This window comes from Aquila chrysaetos, chromosome 21 (genome assembly GCF_900496995.4).
Source record: "Aquila chrysaetos chrysaetos chromosome 21, bAquChr1.4, whole genome shotgun sequence".
Lineage (NCBI taxonomy): Eukaryota > Metazoa > Chordata > Aves > Accipitriformes > Accipitridae > Aquila > Aquila chrysaetos.
Genome location: NC_044024.1, coordinates 23,774,467 through 23,798,293, shown reverse-complemented (window position 1 = coordinate 23,798,293; position 23,827 = coordinate 23,774,467). Strand labels below are relative to the sequence as shown.

The following is a 23,827-nucleotide window of genomic DNA, read 5'->3' as shown; positions in this document are numbered from 1 at the left end:
GTTGATATTGTTGTCATCTTCAGGGGTGGGAAATAACAACTCGGGGGTATCTAAAGCCTGCGGTAGCGGAGGGATGTGCTCCCCACTGCCAGACCCTGTGCAGGCTTCAGGCTTCAGTGGTGGGTTGCAACTGGTGGCAGACCTTGAAGATGCTGGATTTACCCCGGTCTCCAGTCCTATGGGAAGAGCTGATGTGCTTGGGGAGGTCGTTTGCTACTGCTGTGGGGGTCCTGCATCCCCATCCCCTCCCTCGCCCGGGCAGCCCGGCTCCTCCTGCAGCAGTCGCAGCTTGGGGGACTGAGCTGGGGTTAAAACCAACCCAACAACCTTGCTCCGAAGCTGGGTGAGGATATTTTTAACCTGTATCAGTTCCCTGAGTCACTGGGACCTGGCAAGCAGCCGCCCTGGCACAGCCCGTAGTCCCAGGGGTTGCTGGACTTGTAAGAAGATGCCACCCAAGTGAGACAGGGTCAGAGACGCTTTTCAAGGGAGGTTTTAGCTTCAAGGTTTATCTGCTGGCCTTTGTATGCAGGTTTATGCATAGTAGCTGTGTTTGTAGTCAGAAAAGCCTCCTCTAGGCTGTAGGAAATACCTTTGTGCATTGTAACAGCTAAATAGCCTTTGGGAAAGACAAAAAGTATATGCAGAGTTTAAATGTGCCCGGAGTAAATAGGTCCCTGTGTTTGTATACTGGAGCATGTCAGATGTGCTGGGATGTACCTGTGGAAGAGATGTTGCCAGCATCCATCTCTGCGTCCTCATCCTTGTGCTTGTACCTTTGTGTCCTTCCTCCCTCGTGTGTCTCTTCCCCCTCCCTGGAAAGCCTTGGCATCTTAATGTGCCTTACACTTAATTAGCAAAGCTGTTGGCAAAAGACTGTGAAATTCAATCATTTTGCTGTGGCAGGGTAGACAAAATCTGACCAAGCACCTGTCCCAAGCAGCAGAAGTGTTTTGGTGTGCTCAAGTCTGCCAAGCAAACAAATTACTACTGGTAAAGCAAGTATGTGTTTCAAGTTACTACACAATTACTCCCAGAAAAGCAAGTATATGTATATATTTCAAGCTACTACCAAAATTACCACTACTAAAGCAGCAAGTATCTGTGTATCTACATATCATTATTAGAAGTATGTATATCTATGATTAATTTCTTATATGAATACCTGTATATATGTATTATTTGAAATGTTACCAGTATAGTGCTCATCAAACCGCTCCCAGGAGTGAGGCCAGTCGATGATGGACAAAGTCTCCCTGCATGGATGATCCATGTCAGGAAGTCTGGAGTCAGGCAGGCATCTCGTGGCTGGGGTCCTGTCTCATGTAGAGAAATTCTTGCAGGGAGAGGCTCCGTTTTGGGTAGATTATACCACAGAGACATGAGGGGGCGTAGGACACCACTATTGGAGCTGATGTTTCTGTTTCACTTGGAACAGCCCACAGATAATCTTGTTTCCTATTTTTCTCAGGCCAATTTTTGCTTTCCCGGGCTGTTTCTCTATTCCTCCAGCTGAAGCAGCCAATACCTGTCACTGATTCCTACTTTCCCAGACAGTTTTTCACCTTTTTTGACTAAGTTTCCCCTTTCCAGGTGAGAAGTTTGTTGTTGTTGTTTTTGTGGTTATGGAGGGTATCTCGGGCTGTTTCAGGCTCTCGGGTACCCAGCTGCACTTCACGGATGCCAGCTGCGCTCCTCAAGGATGCTCCTGGTCCCCAGGCTGGCAGCGCCCAGGCTTGCAGACATTTCTGCTGTCAGCATTTTAGCAGACATTTTCCGTCAGTATTTTTTCCATTATAATCTTTAAGGCTGCTCTCATGAGATGCTCACACCAGTCCCCACCTATCACTGGCACCGAGTCCTTACAGCACATCCCGCATGGGATGGAGAGTGAGATGACAGAGATAGGTAAGAAAGGATTTAATAAGAAGCTGGGGCAGACTGTGGTGATCAGGGCTCAGTCAGACAAGCACTGCTTATATTCAACCAGTCCCTTTTACCCTCCTCCTCTCTACCTCTTCCCCCAACCATTCCTTACTAAGTTCTGCGCAGTGCCACATCCCCCCCTCAAACACCCCGAATCCTCTTGTTCCTCCTGCTTCCCCCCTCTTATCAGTTGCAAACTCCAGGTTTGTCCTCTCCAAAGCTCTGCCTGTTGGTTCTTGGTGGCCCATCAATCAGTGACTGGAGATTTTTGGTCTTTGGCATCATCTCCCTTCACCCCTGTCTACCTGGGCTGTGTCTCCTTGTGCTTTTGTTTATCCCTTCCCCCTTTGCACAGGAAAGGTCCTTGATCGGATAACCTGAAATGCGCTGGGACAGGATGGATGCAGCTCTGGCCTGATACCCCGGGGGCCTTGAGCTCTCTGAGAGCCATTTCACAGGGTTTGTAGCTCGGTGTAGTTAATTAATTGTATTCTGGCTAATGGCTGGAGCTCCCTGGGTTTGCCATGTCCCTTGTCCTGGTCCGGCCACGGGGTTGCAGCGACATGCAGGCTCCTGGCCCAGCACTGTCTGGCTGGAAGGTTGTTTTTCTCCTTGCTATGGTGTGGCAGTCCCTGCTGCCAGTGTTTCTCTGGGGCACAACCCTTCCCTGGCTCCCCCCGAGCAAGCCAAGACCCCAGTGGATCCCCCAAAGGTGCCATCTGCCTGCCCAGCCATCACTGCCTGGCTCCTGGCTCTGCCATCACTCCCTCCCCATCCTCCTCCCCATCCTCCTCCTCCTCTGTGTGGTCTAAGCTCAGCGGGGGCAAAAAATGGTAGAATTCTCAGGTCTGCACCCCAGGTTTGATCCACAGCATCCCAAACTGCTCCTTGTTTGCTGCCTGCAGCTGCACTCTAACAGGCAAGTGTTACTGGGTACGTGTCCCTGCCCTGGGCTTTCCGTCCCTGTCCGAGCCACAGCGGTGGAGCACCCGTCTCGCGACCATAAATCCAGCCGGGGAGAGGGCTGTTCCTCCCCCAGCGAGGAGGGACACCCTGAATCCAGCCTGGTGGGGATGAGGGATGTCTCAACGTAGGCAACAGGATAAGTGAATGTGGGAAGAGAGCCTGCTGCTACCCACAGCATCCCTGCCGGCACGGCTTGGTGGGGATTCGGGAGGGCCACGGGCGCTCAGCCGGCCGGAGCTCAGGCGGGGAAGCAGGGCTTGAAGTAAGGAGGTCGAGGGAGGTGGTGATGGTTGGGGGAGAAGCCCCCCCCCAGAGAGGGTGCAGCACCCAGCACCCTCCTGCGGCTTAACAGCCTGGACAAGTCCTGGCTGCACCAGGGGAGACCTGGAGCCCCATCCCAGCCGGGAAAAAGCAGGTCCAGCACAGAGTGAGAAGCCGGCTTCTTCCGAAAATAGCATTCCCCTTTCATCGATGTAAACCAGCGCCCATCTGGGGAGCTGAGGGCAGAGGCAGCTGTGGAAACAACAAAGCTCTCACCTGGGCAGTGAGACCTGGTCCAGCGCTCGCTGGGGTGGGAACCAGCCCGTGAGGGGGGTCGGGAGTAGGATGGAGTCGTCTTCTGCTTGAGGAAGCAGGATGGGATACACAGGGAAGTATCCATGTGAAAAACATTTATTAGAACAGCTATAACAAAGCGAAGAAAAAAGCAACATAAGGGGTTTTTTTTTCCTCTGTTTTTTACGGATGAACACATTCTAGAGCTGACATCCTGTCCAAGGGGGACAACAAAAAGGACTTTGGCAGAATTTACTCCAACTTCATGTAAAATGCTACAACCTGCAAAGGAAACTGCTGAAGCCATAGCATGAATGCAAGGTCAGTCAACCATGTGTCATGGTTTAACCTCAGGCAGCAACTAAGCACCAGGCAGACGCTCGTTCACTTCCCGCCCCCCACAGTGGGATGGGGGAGAGAATCGGGGCTGGGGGGGGGGGGAAGTAAAACTCGTGGGTCGAGATAAGAATGGCTTACTAGAACAGAAAAGAAGAAACTAATAATGATAACACTAACAAAATGACAATAGTAATAATAAAAGGATTGAAATGTACAAGGGATGCACAATGCAATTGCTCACCACCTGCCAACCAACGCCCAGTTGGTTCCCGAGCAGCGATCCCCCCAGCCCCACTCCCCCCAGTTTATATACTGGCCATGACATCACATGGTATGGAATGTCCCTTTGGTCAATTTGGGCCAGCTGCCCTGGCTGTGTCCTCTCCCAACCTCTTGTGCCCCTCCAGCCTCCCTGCTGGCTGGGTGTGAGAAGCTGACAAATCCTTGACTTTTAGTGTAAACGCTATTTAGCAACAACTGAAAACATCAGTGTGTTATCAACATTCTTCTCATACCAACTCAAAACCACAGCACTATACCAGCTACTAGGAAGACAATTAACCCTATCCTAGCCGAACCTAGGACACCATGGAAGGGAAATCAGCTCAGGCCAATCTAGTTCAGGAATGCTTTAAAATACATTAAAAAAATACATAAACTACATAAAAAAATCCCACCCCAAAGGCACAGATGGACCTGCCTTTCCTGGTCATCCTTCCCAAAGGCAAGGCATCTTTTCCAGGTGTGGGAGTGGGGGGTCAAAGGTGTGCCTGGAGCTGCTGGCAGCAGACAGGGAAGGACAGGAGCAGGCGTAGGACAGACGGACAAGGGCTTGGGCCGAGTTTTCTGAGAAAGGTGGTGGGACACAGGGACATTTGCCTTGCAAGCTAGAGGGGAAGGTGTGATCGCAGAGCTGCCGCCCCCGAGAACCAAAAAGGGACTTAGAAAGGCAGGAGGAGGAAGCGGTGCAGAAAGCAGCACCACGGATGGGTGGTGACACCAAAATCCTCAGCGGGCAGAGTCTGGCAGAGCTCTGCTGAAAACAAACCGGGGTCAGCTTAAAGCTTCAGAAGCAAAAGCACAGGCAGGGCAGCTCTCTGGGAGCAGTCCATCTTGGGACCGCTTCAGCAGCGTGGTCCCCATCTCTTTTATACCAGAACAACTATTGACCAGGCCAGCGGCGAAAGCTGGGAGTTAATCTGCTCTTCTGCAGTTGTCTAATTAATAGCAGCAGTACATTCCGGTTAAGACAACTTGATCAGATTCCCTGAAACACTCCAGAGCATCAGCTTCTTCCCTTGACTGACATTTACATGTCTTTTTGGCTTTTTTTTTTTTCTGTTGTCTCATTAACATATTAAAAAAAGGAGGCGTGGTGTGACAGCGTTAGGATGGTTAACCTTCGGTTTGGAGTCTGAGACAATTTCTGGCTTATGGAAAAGCTGCCCCTGCTTGGGTGATAACCAGCATTAGTAAGAGCAATGGCTTGTACTTTCTCTTAGCCTGGGTTTTACAAACAGAGGGCAGGGAAAGTGGGTGGGGAATGTATCATTTGCCACCTGGAGCTACAGCTCGGACAGCTGGGTGGCAACATTTTTGGCAAGATTTTTGCCAAAAGCATTGCCCTGCTAGCACTAGGGTAGAGGCAGAGCTTACAGATGCCTTGCTTCGGCCGACGGCATCTTCCCAGCTTCTTGGGGCTCTTCCCCAGCCGCCCGCGGTGTGTGAGCACGGCTCCCCGGGTGGCGGAGGGACGACCATTTACTACCCTTCTTGCCTCTGTACTTGGGTTTCTTCCGTCACCTGCTGAAAACACCGGGACCGTGTCCTTTGGTGGCACGAAAGGGACCAGGAGCTCTTCAGCCACACTGCACCCTCCCACCCCCCCGGTGCTGTTGCACTCTTCTTAAATATCCCAATCCCTCAAATCACCCCCAGAAACTGCCCTGGGGGGAGGCAGTAAATCTTTCCCCCCCCACTCCATGACCCCCTCCAGAGGTGGGGGGGAAGGCTGCAGCTGCACATGCACCAGCAACCCCGAAATGCAGGGGTGCAGCATCACCCCGCCCTGTGCCGACATCAATCCTAAGGCTCAGCTGCGGGAGAAGTAAAAGGGGGGGGTCCCCTGGCCCTCAAATCCTTCTGGCATCTCTGAAATAAGGAGGCCGGGGAGGAAGGTGGGAGTGGGGCAAGTCTGCGCTGGCGGTGCTGGCGTGGGAGGGAGGGAGGGAGGTTTCTCTAAGCCAAAGTGGGGCGGAAGAGGGAGAGAGTGAAGCGAATATAGAAGGTGTGTGTATTTAGTGTTGATGTTGTGGGTAAAGGACCTGTGGTTTTCCTCTGCGTCTTATTTGCAGCTCTTCTGGGTTAGGTGTAGTAGAAGAGTATGTTTTTACCCAAATCAAACTGCAGCAGCCCTGAGAACTGGCACACTCGGGACACCGAGATGCAGCCAAGCATGTCCCTGCAGTGGAGGTGAAACTGCAGCGCTCGGGGCATCGTCCATGGCACCCCCAAACCCAGGAAAGCTCCCCAGGACGTGGCAGTGACCCCACGGGTCCCATGGGACCAAGCTGAACTACAGCAGGCTCGCTGCGTACCCCCCGGGGTGAGGACAAAGCCTACAGCATTCTGCAGGAAGGCAGGCAGGTGCTTCCTTGTTATTATGAATTAAATATTCATAAATATTCATTATGAATTAAATATTCATCATTAAATAATAAGGATTTGCAATAGCAGGGGACCAGCTAATGGCAGGGAGTTACCAAGGTGGCCATGACTTGTGCGGTCCGGATGGCACGCTGTTTTTTCATCATCTTCTCCTTCTGCTTATTCCTGTGATCTGGAAATAAAGGAAAGGCCAAGTAACTCTTGGGTTTCCAACAACATCCCGGCAATTCGGGCCGCACCCAGCATTTCATGGAATGGGTGAAGAAAAGCTGGCTGCAGAGAGCAATGAAGATGGGAGCCTTTCACCAAGCAGAGCTCCTCTGTTTCCAAAACCAGGAGAGCCCTGTTTTGAGGGGGTGAGGGGAAGCAAGAAGGCAGCATGGAGAGTGGACTTCTGCCTATGACACCCACCTTGCCTGCAAGCCCCCACGGCTCTAACCTGCCTCCCTTTGGCTGTATGGACTCGCTGCAATATTTCCTGTATTTCAGGCTTGGAAATGCTCTGTGCACTCTAGGAAAGCATGAGCATCCCCTTTCAATCCTGTCCTCGAGGGCATCCTCTCCTCAACATGCTATTGACTCTTCTTCTTACCAGTTCCCCGAGATGCTACATGTGATCCCGAAGGCTGAGCCAGTGTTTTCAGGAAGCTCACTGGGACGCCCAGCTGGCCCTCGAGACCGGGCCACCGCAGAGCCTGTGCAGGGAGAGGCCAGATATAGCTGCTACTCACAGCAATGAGGGGATTCACATGATCAGACTGCAGAAACCAGGAACTTTAAAAGGAGAAGCTGGAAAAACCACAGCAGACTTGTGGAAATCACCTCCCTGATCTCTTCCTTCCCATCCCAGAGCTGGAGGGATGGAAAATGAACTACCTGACCTCACTCTGCAAGCCCCACTTCACTGGGATGACTGGTCAGCTGCTCTCCGTGGTCATAAGATGTTCCCAGACCTATTTCTGCCTGTTTATCAGATAGTTTTCTCCTCCCAAAGCTTGCCATACCTGAGGTTATTTTGATCAGGGTATGGCTATCGCTAGGGAAGACCACGGTAGGACATTCTGGAGCAGAAACTCACTTTCCTTGAGCATCCATGGACAAAGCAGAGGTGCTGGCAAGGACCGCAGGCAGGGACCAGTACCTACTGTAGCTTTCCTAAAAGGATGGACACCAGAGTTGGGTCCTCGGCTGATTTGGACAGTCCCGCTCTTTAGAAGAAAAGTCTGGCTTTTATCTAACTGAAAGCACCTTTCCTCATACCTGCTGCCAGGGGAGGGTGTGAGGGCTGAGCCTGGGGGGGTCTCAGTGGCTGAGCAGCTCATTACAGTTCCTGGAAGGAAACCGCGGGGCTACTTACACAATAGGAGGAGGACCAGCAGCATTATGAGGATTGTTACGCCAGCAAAGACACAGCTGGTCGTCAGATCAGTGGCCTCTGAGCAGCCTCGCTCTGCGGAAGAGAAAAGGAGAACTTGTCAGCAGTTGCTTCTCTGGCCGACACCCCCCTTTGAGCATTTAGGCGCCACGAATTTAGTTTAATCCAGGGACTTCCTATGTGACAGAAAGAGGGGGGAATCCCTGTGTTTCAAATCACGGAGCCACCGGGGCAAACCTTGCTGTGCTATGTAAGAGCTACAACCTTCCCGCTCAGCACGAAGCTGCCACGACTACGTTGACTACAACAAGGTTTCTTGCAGGACCAGCCATGCAAAACCACCTAAGGACTCTCCCTGCCCTGTGTGAAGCCAAACCCCCCCAGATACCCTATCGGTCCCCAGAAGAAAGGCGAGCAAGGGCACGAACGGCACAAACCCAGGCCACCCTTTACCATGGAGCTGCTGGATATTGTGGAGCAAAAGGATGGTGAACAACAAGTTGACGATCAGTATTGTGGGGGCTGTAGAGTTCCGGATGACACAGTGCCCTGGGAGAGGGAAAAATTGCTGACAGATGAGAGGAAAATGCATAAGGAATTCAGGCTGGCATGTGGAGGAGCTGGGCTTCGGTGGGAGGGCGAGCAAGGCGTAGGCAATGTCTCTGGACGCGCGCCACAGCAGCGTGCCGAGCCTCCGCTCCCTCCTGGGAGTGCAAACCTAAGGAGTTTACTCCCGGGCTCTTACCAGGCCTTTTCCACCAGAGGTTTAGATCATAAAGAGCAACTTACACATTTTGATGTGACCGGGAGCCGCTGGTCTCCACACCGCTGCTGCTGCTGCCTGGGCAGCTCCTATTGCCGCAGTAAGGAAGAACAGCCCAAGCAAGATGAAGGCAGCGGAAGGACCTGTGGGAGCAGAAGTAAACCAGAAGGTGAGATGGAAACTGGTGGAGGCAGTGGTCTGAGAACAAGGCAAGGCAAGTTGGCTTGTGGCGACCCTGCACCCGACTGCTGCATCTGGGAGTGCAGGATCGGTCCCCTGTGTGACGGGGCTGTGCAGCAGGAGCAGGACTACAGACTGCGGCCAAGAAGGGTCCCCATGGCCTGGGGGGTGGGTCTGGAAGTGGGACTGGCTCAGCGCTGCTGGCCAGGGGACCATATCCTACAGCTGAGGACAGTTTTTATCCTAGAAGTTGGCAGCAGGCAGTATTTATTATAAAGGTACACATAGGCAGCACCCTTCTTTCCACAGAGAATGGGGAGAAGGCCCACATGTTTCGGGGGGGGGGTATTTCTTTGGGCTTAATGTCTGCTTGCAGCTCAGCACGTAGCAAATGAGCACCCATGGCATGACAAATAGGTAGCCTCAGCCTGGGGCAGGGAAGAACTGGCAATGGAGCAGTTTTAGAACAGCCAAGCTTTGTGTTCATTGCCCGTGGTCCCTTAAGGTCTCGTGGAAGTGGTTTCTGAACCGCTTTTTAATTTTTGAGAAGTCCTGGAGAAGGGGTAGTGGTACCTGAAGAGTGCAAAGGGACTAATGTAGCCCTTCGGTTTCAAAAGAGCAGAGAAAGAGGAGCCTGCAGGCTACAGAGCAGTGAAGTCTAAATTCAATTTCTCCTAATCAAATACTGCTACATCAAAGATGCTACTGTAAAGACTTAGGGGAAGACGAAAGATGAGACACTGAAGCAATCAAGAACAAATCAGGTTTAAATGAATCCTACCTTCTTCCAGCATCCAGATGATGGAGGCTGCAAACAGGAGGAGAGAGGAGATACACAGCAGTGCATAGGTGGACAGAAGGCTATGTTTCCATGCTTCCTTTCCTGGGAAAAAAGAAAAATGTACTCAGTACCACACAAACAGGATGGGTGCAGCCTGCAAAGGGAAGACAAGCAACCAGCACAGGTTTTCTTTGTAAAGAATTGAATCCCTGAGGTTTAGAAACCCTGAAAAGAAAACCTGGTGAACTTTCAAGGGCTTGCTTTGGACTTCAGGAGGAAGCAGGAGAAACCAGATTTGGGCTTGTTCCACACTGAACCAGACACCAATTCCACCTAGTGAGACACTTTACAACACTTCTGCCTGAGTTTTTTGCCTCCTACAATGACCTGACAAATGCTGGATTTCTTCTGGAGACCCTTTTCATGGTGGAAAGCCGACATAGCACGAGCTCTTGCCACAAGCACCAGGCATGGAGAGCTCCTCAGGGGAGATTACCCCCCAAAGGCAAGACCTAGCGCCACAACCTGTTAATGCTGAAAGACAAATACAAGTGGGAGAACTTTCCTGCCAGCTGTAGGGCTTCACCTCTCCTGTCCAGATGGTCTGTTATTCTGGGGATAATATTCTGGTGGGTAGAATGCACTAGCAGATTACAAAGACTGTGTGAGAGGACTTGCTGTTGGCTATGTCTTTAGGTTTGTTTTCTGTTAATCAATATATATGTGGCTACTGAAGCACCCACGTTAACCTGTACGCTCCTTGGGTACGGATCCATTAACATGACCCAAACACCAGTGTGCTTGGTCACCAAAACCCATGAGACATGATCGTTGGCCAACTCCAAGCAGGAAGGCTCTTGCCATGCAGCCTGCAAGCCCCGCACTTTTTATTTCTTCCCAGCGATGCCCAAGGAATGGGAAAGGAATGACTGGTACGCTTGGTACTGTGATATTTTTGGCTCCGTCTCTCACAAAGCCATTTGGGATTAGCTGCTTCTAGGGAATTTTATTTTCTGTGCAAGCTACAGAGGCATAAGAAGAAATGCAGAAGCTGAGCATGTTTCCTCCCACTACCTAAGTGAATTAGGACAACAGGGGAGAAGGAATTTGGCTGAGGCTTTCTGCCGCCTGCCCCCTCCACGGTGGGGAGAGAAGGGTTTAGTCTGGGGGCCTGGGGTGCAGTCCTGGCACTCACCGAACCTGTGCTTCCTCAGCTGACAGAGCAGCATAATGATGAAGCTGGTGGCGGAGACGGTGACGAACATCAGCACGACGATGGCCAGCCTCTCCACGTGGTGTAGAGGAGGTGTGAGACCTGCAAGGCAGGGCAGGAGGGAAACCCCATGCTGGGGACAACCCTGAAACAGAGCGGTGATCCCAGGAAACTGCAAAATGCTGGAAAACGTGAGGGATGAGTCCTGGGTCTTCCTTGCTCAGGAAAGCCCACGAGAGACAGTTGCATCCTGCGGGGTGGACCTGCGACAACACGACAAACCATCGGATCCACCACGGCAGGGGAAGGCTAACCTGTCACAGTCAGGTTCAGGGCTGTCTCCTTCCAGCTTATCACGTTGCTGACATTGCAGGAGTAGGAGCCACAGTCCGACTTCTCTCCCTTCCTTATCTGCAGCACGTTGATGTTTCCAGAGAGCAGATGGCACTGTTCAGGGGGAAGGGGATGTCCCTCCTTCTTCCAGGAGATGGAAGCCACTGTTCCCTCTGGCACCATGCAGACCAGTTCGATGGGCGAACCTGCCAGGTTTGAACTGTACCGGAGCTCAGGCTGGGGCACAGGCTCTGAAAAGCAGAGAGCAGCGTGGTAGAACTCCCAGGAGCATGAGTACTGCCTTGCTTTGGACCTGAAAACTGGCCAACATGCAAGAATACTGAGCCCCGTGGGGAGTGAGCAGGTCCTTCCCTTCTAATTTACACCCCGGGTCAGTTTGGAGGGAGAGAAGATACTGCAGGAGCAGGGCAACATCCACCAAGTTCAAAGCAGAAAGCAGATGTCCCCATCCCTGCCACCACGTCACCCCTACGATGGATACTACCAACCCTTGGAGACAGAGTTGGGATTATGCTGGGAAATGATGACAGGGACTTTCCGGACACTGTCTGCCATGGGGTGTCCCAAGCGGGCATTTCCCACACAGCAGTGGCATGGGGAAGTATGGGAGGCATCAAAGAAGTCATGAAGTTCAGCCAAAGAGCAGCAACATGGGACTCCGCTGCTGCCTGCGTTTAAACTGGTCCAACTCCACATGGACCAAAGCACAGAGAAGCAAGCCTTGCATGCCGGAGGCCCCTGCCATGTGCAAAAGGAGGGCTGACTCCGTCCCTCAGCTAATGCCTAGGTACCTGCAGTGGTCAGGGCTGCTCCTAACTACATTTGGACTTCCACTTGATAGCTACCACATGCTCCTGAGGTCCTTCATCTCTGGATGTCCTACATGCAGTATGCTCACATAGTGATGCTGAGCTCTACGAAAGGGCAGTTGAAAACAGGGTGAGCTCTCATTTCTGTTTATTTTTTCAGGGAAATTGAGAGACAGAGAAAGGCAATGCTGGTGTGAAGGAAGAGAGTCTGCAAGGCCTGGAGCTACACAGGAGAAGCTCCTGCAGGGAGCCACATGGGATCAGCCACATCTGCCTGGCAGACCCACCCTCAAGTGAAAAGCATCCATAAACCCAGCTGATCTCAGGATCTGATCCTGAAGGGGTTAGTAGGCAACTGGTGAGACAGCAGCTTCCCCTGGGATTGCTACCAAGTTGCTTCTGGCCCCAGCTCCAAGGGACTGGCCACAACCTGCAGCTCCCAAGTTCCTCAAATCATTACCATGGCATTTGTTTTGCTCATCAGATGTGAGCAGAAATCCCTTCTCTTGAGGGAATTTTATGCCATACACTTCCTGTGAGAGGCTGTTCATGACAAAACAATTAGATAAAAGTTAAGGCAGAAGGTGTCCCCCCCTTTCTATCACTCCAGGATGAAGGGACCATGCAGCCTGATGTCCCAACCAGGAACTCAACCCACAGGCACACTCAGTTGCAAAAAACCCTCTGGCATTTCCCAGCAACTCTTTTAGGATCACCAGTCTGTGTCTTTCAAGGCAGTGATGAAACCAGAAATCCTCCTCTAGATCAAGACTTGCTGCTCCAGCTGGATGCACGTAAACCCAATGGGATTCATCCCAGGGTACTGAAAGACCTGGCGGATGTTATCGTGGGACCTCTCTCCATTATCTTTCAATGGTCTTGGGAATCTGGAGAGGTCCCAGTCAACTGGAAGCTGGCAAATGTTGTCCAAATTTTCAAGAAGGGTAAGAAGGAAGACTCTGGTAATTACAGGCCTGTCAGTCTCACTTCGGTGCCTGGTAAAATTACGGAGAAGGTTATTCTGGGAGTTATTGAAAAACACTTGAGAGACAATGCAGTCAGTCATTGGTCATAGACAACACGGGTTCACAAGGGGAAAGTCCTGCTTAGCTAACTTAGTTTCCTTTTATGACAAGGTCACCCATCTAGTTGACCAAGGGAAGCCAGTAAATGTGGTTTTTTTGGATTTTAGCAAAGCTTTTGATACTATCTCTCACAGCATTCTTCTGTGATGCATGTCACAGCACACAGCTAGACAAGTCCATAATACATCAGGTGAGCAATTGGCTGATGGGTCGGGCTCAAAGAGTTAAGAGTAAGTGGGGTGACATCAGGCTGGCGGCCAGTCACCAGTGGGGGTCCCCAGGGCTCAATTTTGGGGCCAGTGATTTTTAATGTTTTTATAAATGATCTGGATGCAGAAGTCAAATGTACATGGAGTAAGTTTGCTGATGATACTAAACTAGAAGGAGCTGTGGACTCCCTCGAGGGTAGAGAGGCCTTACAGAGAGATCTGGATAGACTAGAGACCTGGGCAATCACCAACTGTATGAAATTCAACATGAGCAAGTGCCAGATTCTCCACGTGGGATGGGGCAATCTTGATTACATGTACAAATTGGGGGACGAGAGGCTGGAGAGCAGCCCCACAGAAAGAGATCTGGGGGTTTGGGTTGATGGCAAGTTGAATATGAGTGAACAGTGTGCCCTGGCAGCCAAAAGGGCCAACCGTGTTCTGGGGTGCATCAAGCACAGGATAGCTAGCTGGTCAAGGGAGGTGACTGTCCCACTCTACCTCGAGTACTGTGTGCAGTTTTGGGCACCTCAGTACAAGAAGGACATCAAACTACAAGAGTGTGTCCAGAGGATGGCGACCAAGATGGTGAAAGGCCGTGAGGGCAAGGCTTACAAGGAGCGGCTGAAGTTACTTGGCTTGTTCAGCCTGGAGAAGAGAAGGCTGAAGGTTGACCTCATCGCTGAGGGGTGACCTCACCGCAGTCTACACCTTCCTCAAGGCGGGCAGCGGAAAGGGAGGTGCTGATCTCCTCTCCCTGGTGACCAGCGATAAGACACGAGGGAACGGAATGAAGCTGCATCAGGGGAAGTTCAAATTGGACATTAGGAAAAGGTTCTTCCCTGAGAGGGGGGCTGGTCACTGGAACAGGCTCCCCAGGGAAGTGGTCAGGGCACCAAGCCTGCCAGAGTTCAATATGCATCTGGACGACGCTCTTGGTCATATGGTTTAGTGTTAGGCAGTCCTGCGAGGAGCAGGGAGTTGGACTCGATGATCCTTAGGGGTCCCTTCCAACTCGAGATATTCTGTGATTCTCTGACTCTGTTCTGGTTACCACCTTGTGGACCTGTTTGCTGCACTGACTGGGAAATCTTGGTCTGAGAAAATGATCCCCTCAACGCATTTGACTTACTGATAACTTCAAGGAGGGTTGTCCAAGCTTTATCCTGCATCAGATCTACTGTTGCTTTATAGATGCCGCTGTCTGTCTCTCGTAACCTCTGCAGGAGAATCGAGCCATTCTTTGGAAAGAAGACCACTCTGCCTTGGTAAGCTGCATAAATGGTTGGAGATGGGTAATCTGCATAGTACTGCAGGATGACTTCAATTGTGGTGTTTCTTATGTATTCCCACTCGGTGAAGTTTACGTTCTTGATATCTGGTGCATGCATCATTATGGAGGACCCTTCAGCTGCAACTCTTCTTTCTGCGATTTCCACCACTGCAGAGGACCCCTGCAAAATCAGCAACAGGTCTGGGAACAGGAGAGATGCCAGAGTAGGATGGGTTAGTTTTAAAGCAAAAGCCAAAGAACAATTTAATCTGCTTCCACATCCTTTTTTTTGGCACAAGTTACAAAGATTTGGGACATGACTTCCCGAAGCATGTCATGCCACATATCTGATTTCCTTTCTGTGAAGATAAAAACGGTTACATTTCTGTTGGTGTGTTACATAAATGCTTCTTAGCTGGTTAAGACAATTCCTTGCCCTTTGGAATGAAAATGATGGGAAACTGGACTTTTTGGGGTTTTCTGCACATCAGGAGTTGCTAGTGGGCATCATAATCAGTGCAGCTTCACCCCTGGATCTTGTTCTGCTCCCTTGGCACCTGAAAGTAAGAGCATTGCTCAGAGAACAAGCTCTGAAAGGCACTTTGTTGGGACTATGTAGTCCTGGCTGCTAAATAACTGGTGTCTGAGAGCTCACCTTTCTAAAAGCTGTTAAAACCTACAGGCATATTCAGCCTCAGCCTCACCATCCTCTCAAGAGAGGCTTAAGCCCTGCAAAACTGATGCTCCCACTTAGCTAGGCACCCAGTGACCTTACGCATCTGGAAGGTGCTAATTCATCATTTAGTCATGTTTCCTGGCACCTCTGAGTAATGCAACGGCTCTCTGCTGCAACTGCCGTGTAGCAGGCCTTTACATAAGAGCTGTTGTCTTGAAAATGTTTTATGTTTCCCCAGGGGAAATTAAAGCTAATGTGCGGGTCAGCCTGCAAGTGTGACTCTGAAACAAACCCTTGGCTGTACAAAACCCAGGCGTGAGAATCCCGTCGTAGCAGTGCTGGCATAAAAGAACTTTGCAAGTGGAAAGTCATGTCTAGTATCTCCAGCCCCCAAATCCTCCAGAACTGTCATCCTGGAGCTGCTTTTAGCACGTTTAAAAGGTTATGCTGGTTGCTGAAGAGGGAACAAGCTACAGGAACAGATGCCAAAAGCAAAGCCTTTCTAAGAAAAGAGGAAAGATGATGGAGGAGAGGCTCAGAAGCTCAGGGAAGGGTACCAGAAGGTACCCCATGGTCTGAGAGCAGAGAAGAGGCTCACGGGGAAGCAATCCTTAGGCAAGCAGAAGAGGAGAGCTGCTTATAAGAGGTGATGGTGGTACCCGGGTATGGTGATGCTGCAGCACTGGGAGGAAGAAGGCACCTGCCAGGACGGCTCCCCAGAGCGCGCGCCTTCACCGACACTGCCGCAGCCCGGAGCAGGGATGCAAGGAGAGCACAGAAATGCTGCAAGCGTATGCTCTTCAAGGATGTCCACGGCTGATGTAAGCCCCACACAAGTCCCTTTTCATACTCACAGACTGCGATGGCTGCCTGTGGCCACGTTAACATGGTAAAGACCTGCAAGCTCTTTCAAACCAGCACGAGGGATGAGCCGACTCTGCAGTGACATGCTCTTGCGACGGCCGCTCTCGGCATGGTGGATGGGCCTGTGAAGGACACTGTGAAAAGCACCATTGGCATCTGCCACACAGGGGTTGGGAAAGGTGAAGGGTGCTCAGCACAGTGAAGGGGGAGCCCCCAACCTTCTCCACGTGTCCCCACAGCACCGGCATCTCCGCATCTTCAGCACAGGCTGAAGCAAGGGGTTGCTGTACAGCAGCCTGAGCCCATGCTGCTTGTAACGGCGCAGCTCGGGGAAACCATCACGGCCACATCTGTGTTCAGCACCAATTTACCACAGTGATTAAAAAAAGACACAAAGACCACTGATATCCAACAGCATCAAGACCAGCATAGGCACAGCAATTATTGGGAAGGACAAGAGTGCCTGGCCACTTTCTGCAGCCCTTCCTGTCTGCTGCAGCTTTATGATGCTAGCGGGTACAGCCCTGCCTCGTCCCTTTAGTACTTATTTCTGCATCTGCTGGCCATGAAATTGCCCATTTGTATTTAGCAACCACCTTCACATCTTCCCAGGGTAGCAGGAGCCACATGTTCAACACCACAACGCCTACACAAGTACTTTCCCTTCTCATGTTTAACACATTTCATTGCTTTCTCAAACAGCCCCGACTCTTGTGGCATGGAGTGAATATGGGCTCTGCACCTGCCTTATGCATCACCTTCACGACTTTGAAAACCTCCATCCCATCCCCTTTCCCACACCCTCCTCTCCAACCTGAAGGCTCCCAGACTTTTCAGTCTCTCCTTGCAAGCTCTTGATCATTTTGGCTGCTGTTCTCTGGGTCTTCTTCAACTCTTTTTACAGACCTTTTGCCTTAGTTTCTTCACTACTGAGACTGCAACACGCACCGCACTGATCGGGGGCATGAGAGAGCTCGAGAACAACCTGCCTGCCTCCAACACACTTTGCGACGGGGCGTTATTTGAACGGGACCAGCGCTCAGAGCTGGTTTGCAGAGCCAGACTGAAAGCTTTGGCCTTTAGACAACAGGGACTGTATTCACTGTCGGGTTTTGCAAGGCTCTGGAGTAAGGGTGAGGGTGGAGGACAGCGGGAAAGTGGACAGTGGGACAATTTTTTGGCAAAGGGTTTTCACTGCCCTGTGATCAGAGTTTCAGCCAGGACCAGAAGAGGCCAAGATGGTCTGTTTTACAGACGTGCTTTGTTTTAGAAACAGCCTGAGGTCAGCGGTGGCTAAGGAACTGACTTCTGATACAGAGGTGAGGAGGTGCGTTTAAGGCTAAGCCCTCTTAGGAGAGACATTACCTCCTGGCAGCATCCAGCTTTCCTCTGTGGAATCCAGCAAACAGCAGAGCAGCATCTGAAAGGGAAGCCATTTCCACCATGGAGCTGCCTAGAGGCGCAGCATGCCCAACATGCTCTCCTGGACCCGGTCAAGCAGCCCCCCAGCCCAGACCCCCGACCCCAAGAAGGGGAAGAGGAAAAAAAAAAACCCAACACCCAAACCCAAGGGAAGAGAAAACAGCCAGGGCATGTTGTTGTCAGCCCTGCAATGGAGATCTCCAGCCCAGGATGTCCCCACCACCAGAGAAGCCAACTGCATGTCCCTGGTTTCTGCCTTGCTAAAAGGAATTCAGGAAATAAGGTTCTGGGGAAAACCGCCCGACTTAAGGATGATTTCGCTTCTGTGCAGCTAAAAACCTGCATTATCTGGGACAGAGTGGCTGCTGCAGGCTGCAAAGCCATGTTACCCTGTAGAAAGCTGGTTATTTGAATGCCTTCATGTCTTACATGAACTCCTTGTTGTGCTCTTCCTAGGTTACCGGGTACATGGAGACCATGAAAAATCCTGTCATTTCTGTTGTAGGATTTCCTCACAATTGGTATTTTATTTGCTCATTAACCAACAGGTCTAATTATAAGTGGAGAAGAAGCAGGAGACTCATGTTTCTTTCCCTCTGCAAAATCCCTGAGATTCTGGAGGAGGGTTTGAGATGTGAGGGTTGTGGTGCTAAATCAGCCTCTTTTTTGGCCGTTTTCTCCGGTATCCTCTTGCTCTCCGAGATGTAGGCAAGAACTGGTTGTGGCTTTTTCCAGCGAAATGAGAACCATGTTTTGTTTTATAGCTTACAGGGCTGGTTTAAGGATATATGAACAATCGCTGCGGGAAAAGCATTTATATTCTTTAGAGACGGAGGATTTCCTTTATCCAAGCAGATCCAAATAGGTGCGGAAGTGACCTTCTTCCCACCCAGTGCAGCTGGGTACGACAGTCTCTCCCTGTGCCTACAGAGAGGGGATAAGGCTTATCCCAGGAGACAGAGAATAAGGTGTATTTGGAAGGAGGGCACCTACCGCACCTCCTGCTCAAAGTGCTGCTGCTCTTTTGAAAAATTAACCCCTCCTCCTCCTCCCTTCTCCCCTCCACCAGCAGACCAGGGTGCCTCAGATACATGGCTGGGGAAATGGGTAAGAGCCTTTGAGTAAAGAGATGCCCACGGAAGGCAGAGGGTGGGTTAGATCTGCCTGCTATCACGCGGACTGTTTTATCTCTTGAAGAGAGCCTCTCGTCTCACAGAAGGCATTAGCACAGTCGAACATCTGCAGTCTGTTGCAGGTGGTTTTAAATGCAAAGCAACACTCTTGGTAAGGGGCAGATATTTTCAGAAGTTTTCACAGAATCTTACATGAACAGGGAGAGGAATTGGACTTGTGAAGACACACGTACTTAAGGCTATCATGTTTTCCCCTTGGCCTCTAGCATTGTTGCTATGCTGTATTATCTTTCATTTTTACAAAATCCACATGGAAAAGCTGAAACAGAATCACGCTGCGGCCTGCTGGATTTTTACCAATAGGTCTTTTTAAGGAATATCTTAGGATTGTCATTACAAGGCAAGGCACGCAGCATTCGAGAACCACACCCCAAGGCACTGCAGCCTCTCATCCAGCCTTTTATAGGAATTGGATGTGCGTCAGCTGTTTTTCAACTGCAGAAGAAATAGCTCATTATGTGAGCTGGGCTATGATACTGCCAAGGCACGCCACGTACCCAAACAAAAAATGTCTGGTGTTGGTGGAAGGGAAGGTCCCTAGCACTACAAACCTCTTCCAGGCTGCTGGGGAAACCTTCCACAAGCAAGGCAGCGAGTCCTCCCTGCTGCTGGAGAGGGGTGAGAGGCTCCCATAGGGATGGGGGGGGGGACAAAGTAATGCTCCGCTGGGGTTGTGACTGCCTCCTCCTCCTCCAGCGGATGCATGTATCATCACAGACGTTGGCAGCTGCCAACGTTTGAGGTCAAAGGGGCCTGCTGTTGTCTCGAAAAGCAAGCTGCAGCTGCCCACGGGGTGAAGCCAAACGCAACCAGCGTGGGCGCAGGCACTGCGCTTCGCTGTCAGCTCTGGCATTATCGTTTGCCAGCTCCCATGCAGCCGTGGTAGGAAAGTAAAGATGCTGGGTAAAGAGAAGACCTCTCTAGCTCCTGGCAAAAGGAAGGTGGGGGAGGTCTCGGGCTGGGCGTTATCCGTGCGTGGGGCTGCTGGGGCTGGCTGGCCCCATGCGGGATGGGGCTGCTCGAACCCCATGTTTACCTGGAGGCACAGATCCGGAACGAGCGAGGGAACGCCCGTTCCTGCAGAAGAGTGCTGTGTCCTCCTGGGTAACAGGAGTTTGTATTAGCAGCTGTTAAAAGCATGTACTTCCCCTGACCTAGGCTAATAATAACAGATGTTGTAATGACAGACCTTGAGATAGGAAGAAACAAAAGGGATGTGTGATTTGCAAGGACAAAGGCCAGATCCCACACCTGGCACCACAGGCACCTGTGGTGCTGGCTGGGACCATGAGGCCCTTTGATAGGGTTGTATAGTAAACGTTAAAACCACCATGTGTTCTTTCTGCTCTTATATAAAGCCCTTACCGCAAAAATATAAGGGATGATCTTTGGTCTTCCCTGACAATAAAAAAAAGAGATGCAAATAATCCTGTTATAAATCATCCCACAGCTTTGAAAGATTAAATATCGCATTAGCAAATATGAAACCCTACCGAGCAACGTCTAGCTCTGCTCTCTGAGTCTCATATCTCCTGAGGCACAGCAAAAAGTGGCAACAGGGGAACTGCTATAACCGAGAACAAGTAGAGAAACTGAAATGCTACGCAGCGCTCAGCTAAAGCCCCAAGTCCCCTGTAAACAGCAGGACTATCGTGAAGGTTCTTCAAGGCTGATACAAACTGTGACAGCCCAGAAAGTCCACAGATTCATTTTGCTCAAACCAAAAGTGAGAGTAACCAAAAAAGAAGCAGGTGTAACGCTCCTCTAGAAAAGGGCAGCTTTATGCATAAGTACAGCTCTAAATAAGCCAAGAAACCCACTTCCTCATAACCAAATTATGAGTTACTTCAGAGACTTCTGTAACTTTACTCTGTCCTTGTCCAATGCTCTTTACATCCTGCGGTCAGGACAAATTAAGCTCGGCAAAGAGTCCTGGGACCAAGGAGCCCAAAGCACACGTGTAAAAGGCCGCCAAACCCAACTGCAAGTGCCACGAGTAGTTCCTCCGCATATGGAGGGGCTTCAGCCAGCCACCGGCCCGCTACCAGCAGAGCGGGCCAGCTCCAACAGTGCCAGTGGTGCAGGTGACCTGGGCTCAGCAGGTTGCTGGCCAAAACCAGCAGACACACTATCGCAGTGGCGAGGCTGCAGATGCTCGAGCAGAGCTCCCCGGATGCACGCAAATAACCAGGGAAGGAATGAGGGGGAGAAGCCAGTTGTTTGGAAGCTGTATAAACAGCACCGTGAAGATTTATGATGAATCTGCCTGCCTGTAAGTATTTCTGGAGCTGTGTAGGAGGGGAGAGCTGAGCCTGGGGAGAAGAGCCCAGCTCCCAGCAGAGGAGAGTGCCTGCAGCCCTGCAGGGAAGTGCGGGGGAATCCCCCCGGGGCCCCTGCCTCATCCATCTGTCCCCGTTGCTCTAGAAACCATCCTTATCTCTCCAGTACACATGCCCCAATCTCCACTCCCCACCATGGGTCCACTATCTAGCTCCCACCACTGCAGTCCCTGGCCCCATGGGTCCACTATCTAGCTTCCACCACTGCAGTCCCTGGCCCCATCGCTCCAGTCCCCAGCAAAACCGCTCCAGTCCCCTGGCCCCATGGGTCCAGTATCCAGCCCCACTGCTCCAGTTGCCGTTCCCACTGCACCAGTCCCTTGTCCCAGTGACTATCCCCATTGCTCCAGGTCCCTGGCCCCATGGGTCCAGTCGCCGTTCCCACGGCCCCAGTCGCCGCGCCCACCGCCCCAGTCCCCGCGCCCCCTGCCCCATTCCCTATGCTCACCACCCCAGTCCCTGTTCCCACCGTCCCAGTCCCTGCACCCACCGCCCCAGTCGCCATTCCCTCGCCCCCAGTCGTCGTTCCCACCGCCCCAGTCCCCGCGCCCCCTGCCCCACTCCCTATGCTCACCACCCCAGTCCCCGCTCCCACCGCCCCAGTCCCGGTTCCCACCGCCCCAGTCGCCGTTCCCACCGCCCCAGTCCCGGTTCCCACCGCCCCAGTCGCCGTTCCCACCGCCCCAGTCCCGGTTCCCACGGCCCCAGTCCCCGCGCCCACCGCCCCAGTCGCCGTTCCCTCGCCCCCAGTCGCCGTTCCCACGGCCCCAGTCCCCGCTCCCACCGCCCCGGCCCCACAGCGCGACCCCGACGACCGCAGCCCCCTCGATGGGACCAGTGGGTCCCGTGTCCCCCCCGCCCCACTCACCGCCGCCCGCTGCTCCCCGGCCCCGCCGCGGGGAAGGACGGGCGGGAAGGGAAGGGAGGGGAAGGGGCGGGCCGTGCCCGCGCCGTGCCGGGCCGTGCCGGGCCGTGCCGCGGACCCCTCGGCCGCCTCCCCACGCAGCCAGCGGCTCCGGGCGCCTCAGGGCGTTTGAAGGGGCGCACCCCGGGCTGGGGCGGGCTGTGGGGTCCCCCGCTGCTCCCCGGGGGGAAGCTGTCGGGGTGCCTCTGGGACCAGCGTCAGCCCAAGCCGCCTCCATCGCTGCCGCCCCCACCGGCTCTCCCCCCCCCCCCCGCTTGCCGCGGGACGGGAGGACCCTGGAAGCGGCCGAGACCCGGTTTCTGCCCAGCCCCGGGCTGCCCCACGCCCGCGGCTCCCCCACGGCCCAAGCGATGGGACCACCGGGCAGCGAGATGCTCCCTCTGCCCCCGCGCACCCACCTCCGCGGGGACCCGGAGCTTCATCTTCCCACTCCGCCGGAGAGCTTGCGGCTCTGGGAAGCATCTCCAGCCCGTCCCTAATCCCCTGGGACCTCTGGCTCCTCACCATGTGCCACCTTCTACCCACCACCATCGGGCTGGGCAAGCTGGTCTGTTGACACCGTCTCTCACAGCATCCTCAAAACCGAGCTGACCAAGTCTGGGTCAGAGAAGTGGGCAGTGGGATGGGTTGAAAACTGGCTGAAGAGCCGGTCCCGAAGGGGTGGTGCTAATGCTGCATCCCGGTCCCGTTTAACATCTTCATTAATGGCCTGGAGGTTTGGTGATGATGCAAAGCTGCGAGAAGCGGCTGGTACACCCAAGGGTCATGCTGCCATCCAGAGGGACCTCGACAGGCTGAGGAATGGGCTGAGAGGCACTTTGTGCAGTTCAACAAGGGGACGTGGCAAGTCCTGCCCCTGGCGGGGAACAGCCCCAGGCACCAGGACACGTAGGGGCTGGCCAGCTGGGAAGCAGCTCTGCAGACCCTGGGGGTCCTGGTGGACACCACGCCGACCACGAGCCAGCAACGTGCTCATGCAGCAAAGGTGGCCAGCGGTGTCCTGGGCTGCATTAGGAGGAGCATCACCGCAGGTCGGGGGAGGTGACCCTTCTCTGTTCAGCACCAGTGAGTCCCCATCCAGACTGCTGGGACCAGTTCTGGGCTCCTCAGCCCAGGAAGAATACGGAGAGAGTCCAGCAAAGGGCCACAGAGATGCTTCAGTTACTGAAGCATCTCTCACCTGAGGAGAGGCTGGGAGAGCTGGGACTGTCCAGCCTGGAGGAGAGGAGGCTCAGGAGGGTCTCATCAAGGGAGATAAATATCTAAAGCGGGTTGTAATGAAGAGGGAGCTAGACTTTTCAGTGGTGCCCACTGATGGGCCAAGAGGCGATGGGCACACGTTAAAAAGGAAATTCAGTCCAAATAGAAGGAAACACTGTCTTACCGTGAGGGTGACCAAGTGCTGGCACAGGCTGCCCAGAGAGGTTGTGGAGTCTCTGTCCCTGTCAGCATTCACAAGCCATCTGGCCATGGTCCTGAGCAACCATGCATCCTCAGCACGTCTAGTTTAGCCTGCTAGATTAAATCAGCCACTTTTTTTTTTAACCTTAATGGTATTACAGAAAAGCCAGAGACCCTGCTAACAAGGGCTAAGCAGACACAAAAGCAATAAATAATTCATATTAGCTGCTACTAGGGCAACAGGAAAGCAGGACATAAGGCTCAGAGATATATAAACATGGTCCATGGGCCCTCAGTGAAGCTCCTTTCCATCCATTAGCTAGACATTGTGCTTGTAATAGGAAGAAAATTCCCTTTACAAATGGCGGTAACCATCAGTCTGTCTGTGTTTGCTTCCCTTTGGGCTGGCTGTGAGTTTTCCAGCACGCAGAACTGCAGGGCTCAGTTACGTTCGCAGGAATAGCGGGGGGGATGATGACACACGACTGAAGAAGAGACTTTAAAAAGCCATA

General features: G+C 52.5%; 1 protein-coding gene across 18 annotated transcripts; it reads right to left on the bottom strand.

Moving 5' to 3' along the window:
• Window positions 1-20: 20 nt before the first annotated feature.
• On the bottom strand, window positions 21-22,369 carry LOC115333485. 18 transcript variants are annotated; one of them, XM_041119040.1, is made up of 14 exons: window positions 19,687-21,393; window positions 17,401-17,455; window positions 16,026-16,169; window positions 14,355-14,696; window positions 11,080-11,349; window positions 10,748-10,867; window positions 9,553-9,654; window positions 8,618-8,734; window positions 8,282-8,377; window positions 7,811-7,903; window positions 6,549-6,625; window positions 3,430-3,514; window positions 1,195-1,352; window positions 21-176 (listed from the first exon to the last, which is right to left on the bottom strand). In XM_041119040.1, the coding sequence occupies exons 3-14, from the start codon at window positions 16,057-16,059 to the stop codon at window positions 159-161; spliced, it is 1,512 nt and encodes a 503-aa protein (XP_040974974.1). In that variant the 5' UTR covers window positions 16,060-16,169; window positions 17,401-17,455; window positions 19,687-21,393; the 3' UTR covers window positions 21-158. The 18 variants fall into 18 exon arrangements, 15 of the variants coding, with proteins under 15 accessions (XP_040974974.1, XP_040974972.1, XP_040974970.1 ...); XR_005931042.1 differs by having other exon boundaries at window positions 97-619; window positions 721-1,352; window positions 19,687-21,394; XM_041119038.1 differs by having other exon boundaries at window positions 97-876.
• Window positions 22,370-23,827: the final 1,458 nt, after the last annotated feature.

Coding starts and splice junctions, on each gene's coding strand:
- LOC115333485 (XM_041119030.1), bottom strand. CDS start 16,059: ATGTTAACGTGGCCACAGGCAGCCATCGCAGTCT. Junction 14,697..16,025: donor ACAGGCAGCCATCGCAGTCT/GTGAGTATGAAA, acceptor TCCTGTTCCCAG/ACCTGTTGCTGATTTTGCAG. Junction 9,655..10,747: donor GCTGAGGAAGCACAGGTTCG/GTGAGTGCCAGG, acceptor CTTTTTTCCCAG/GAAAGGAAGCATGGAAACAT.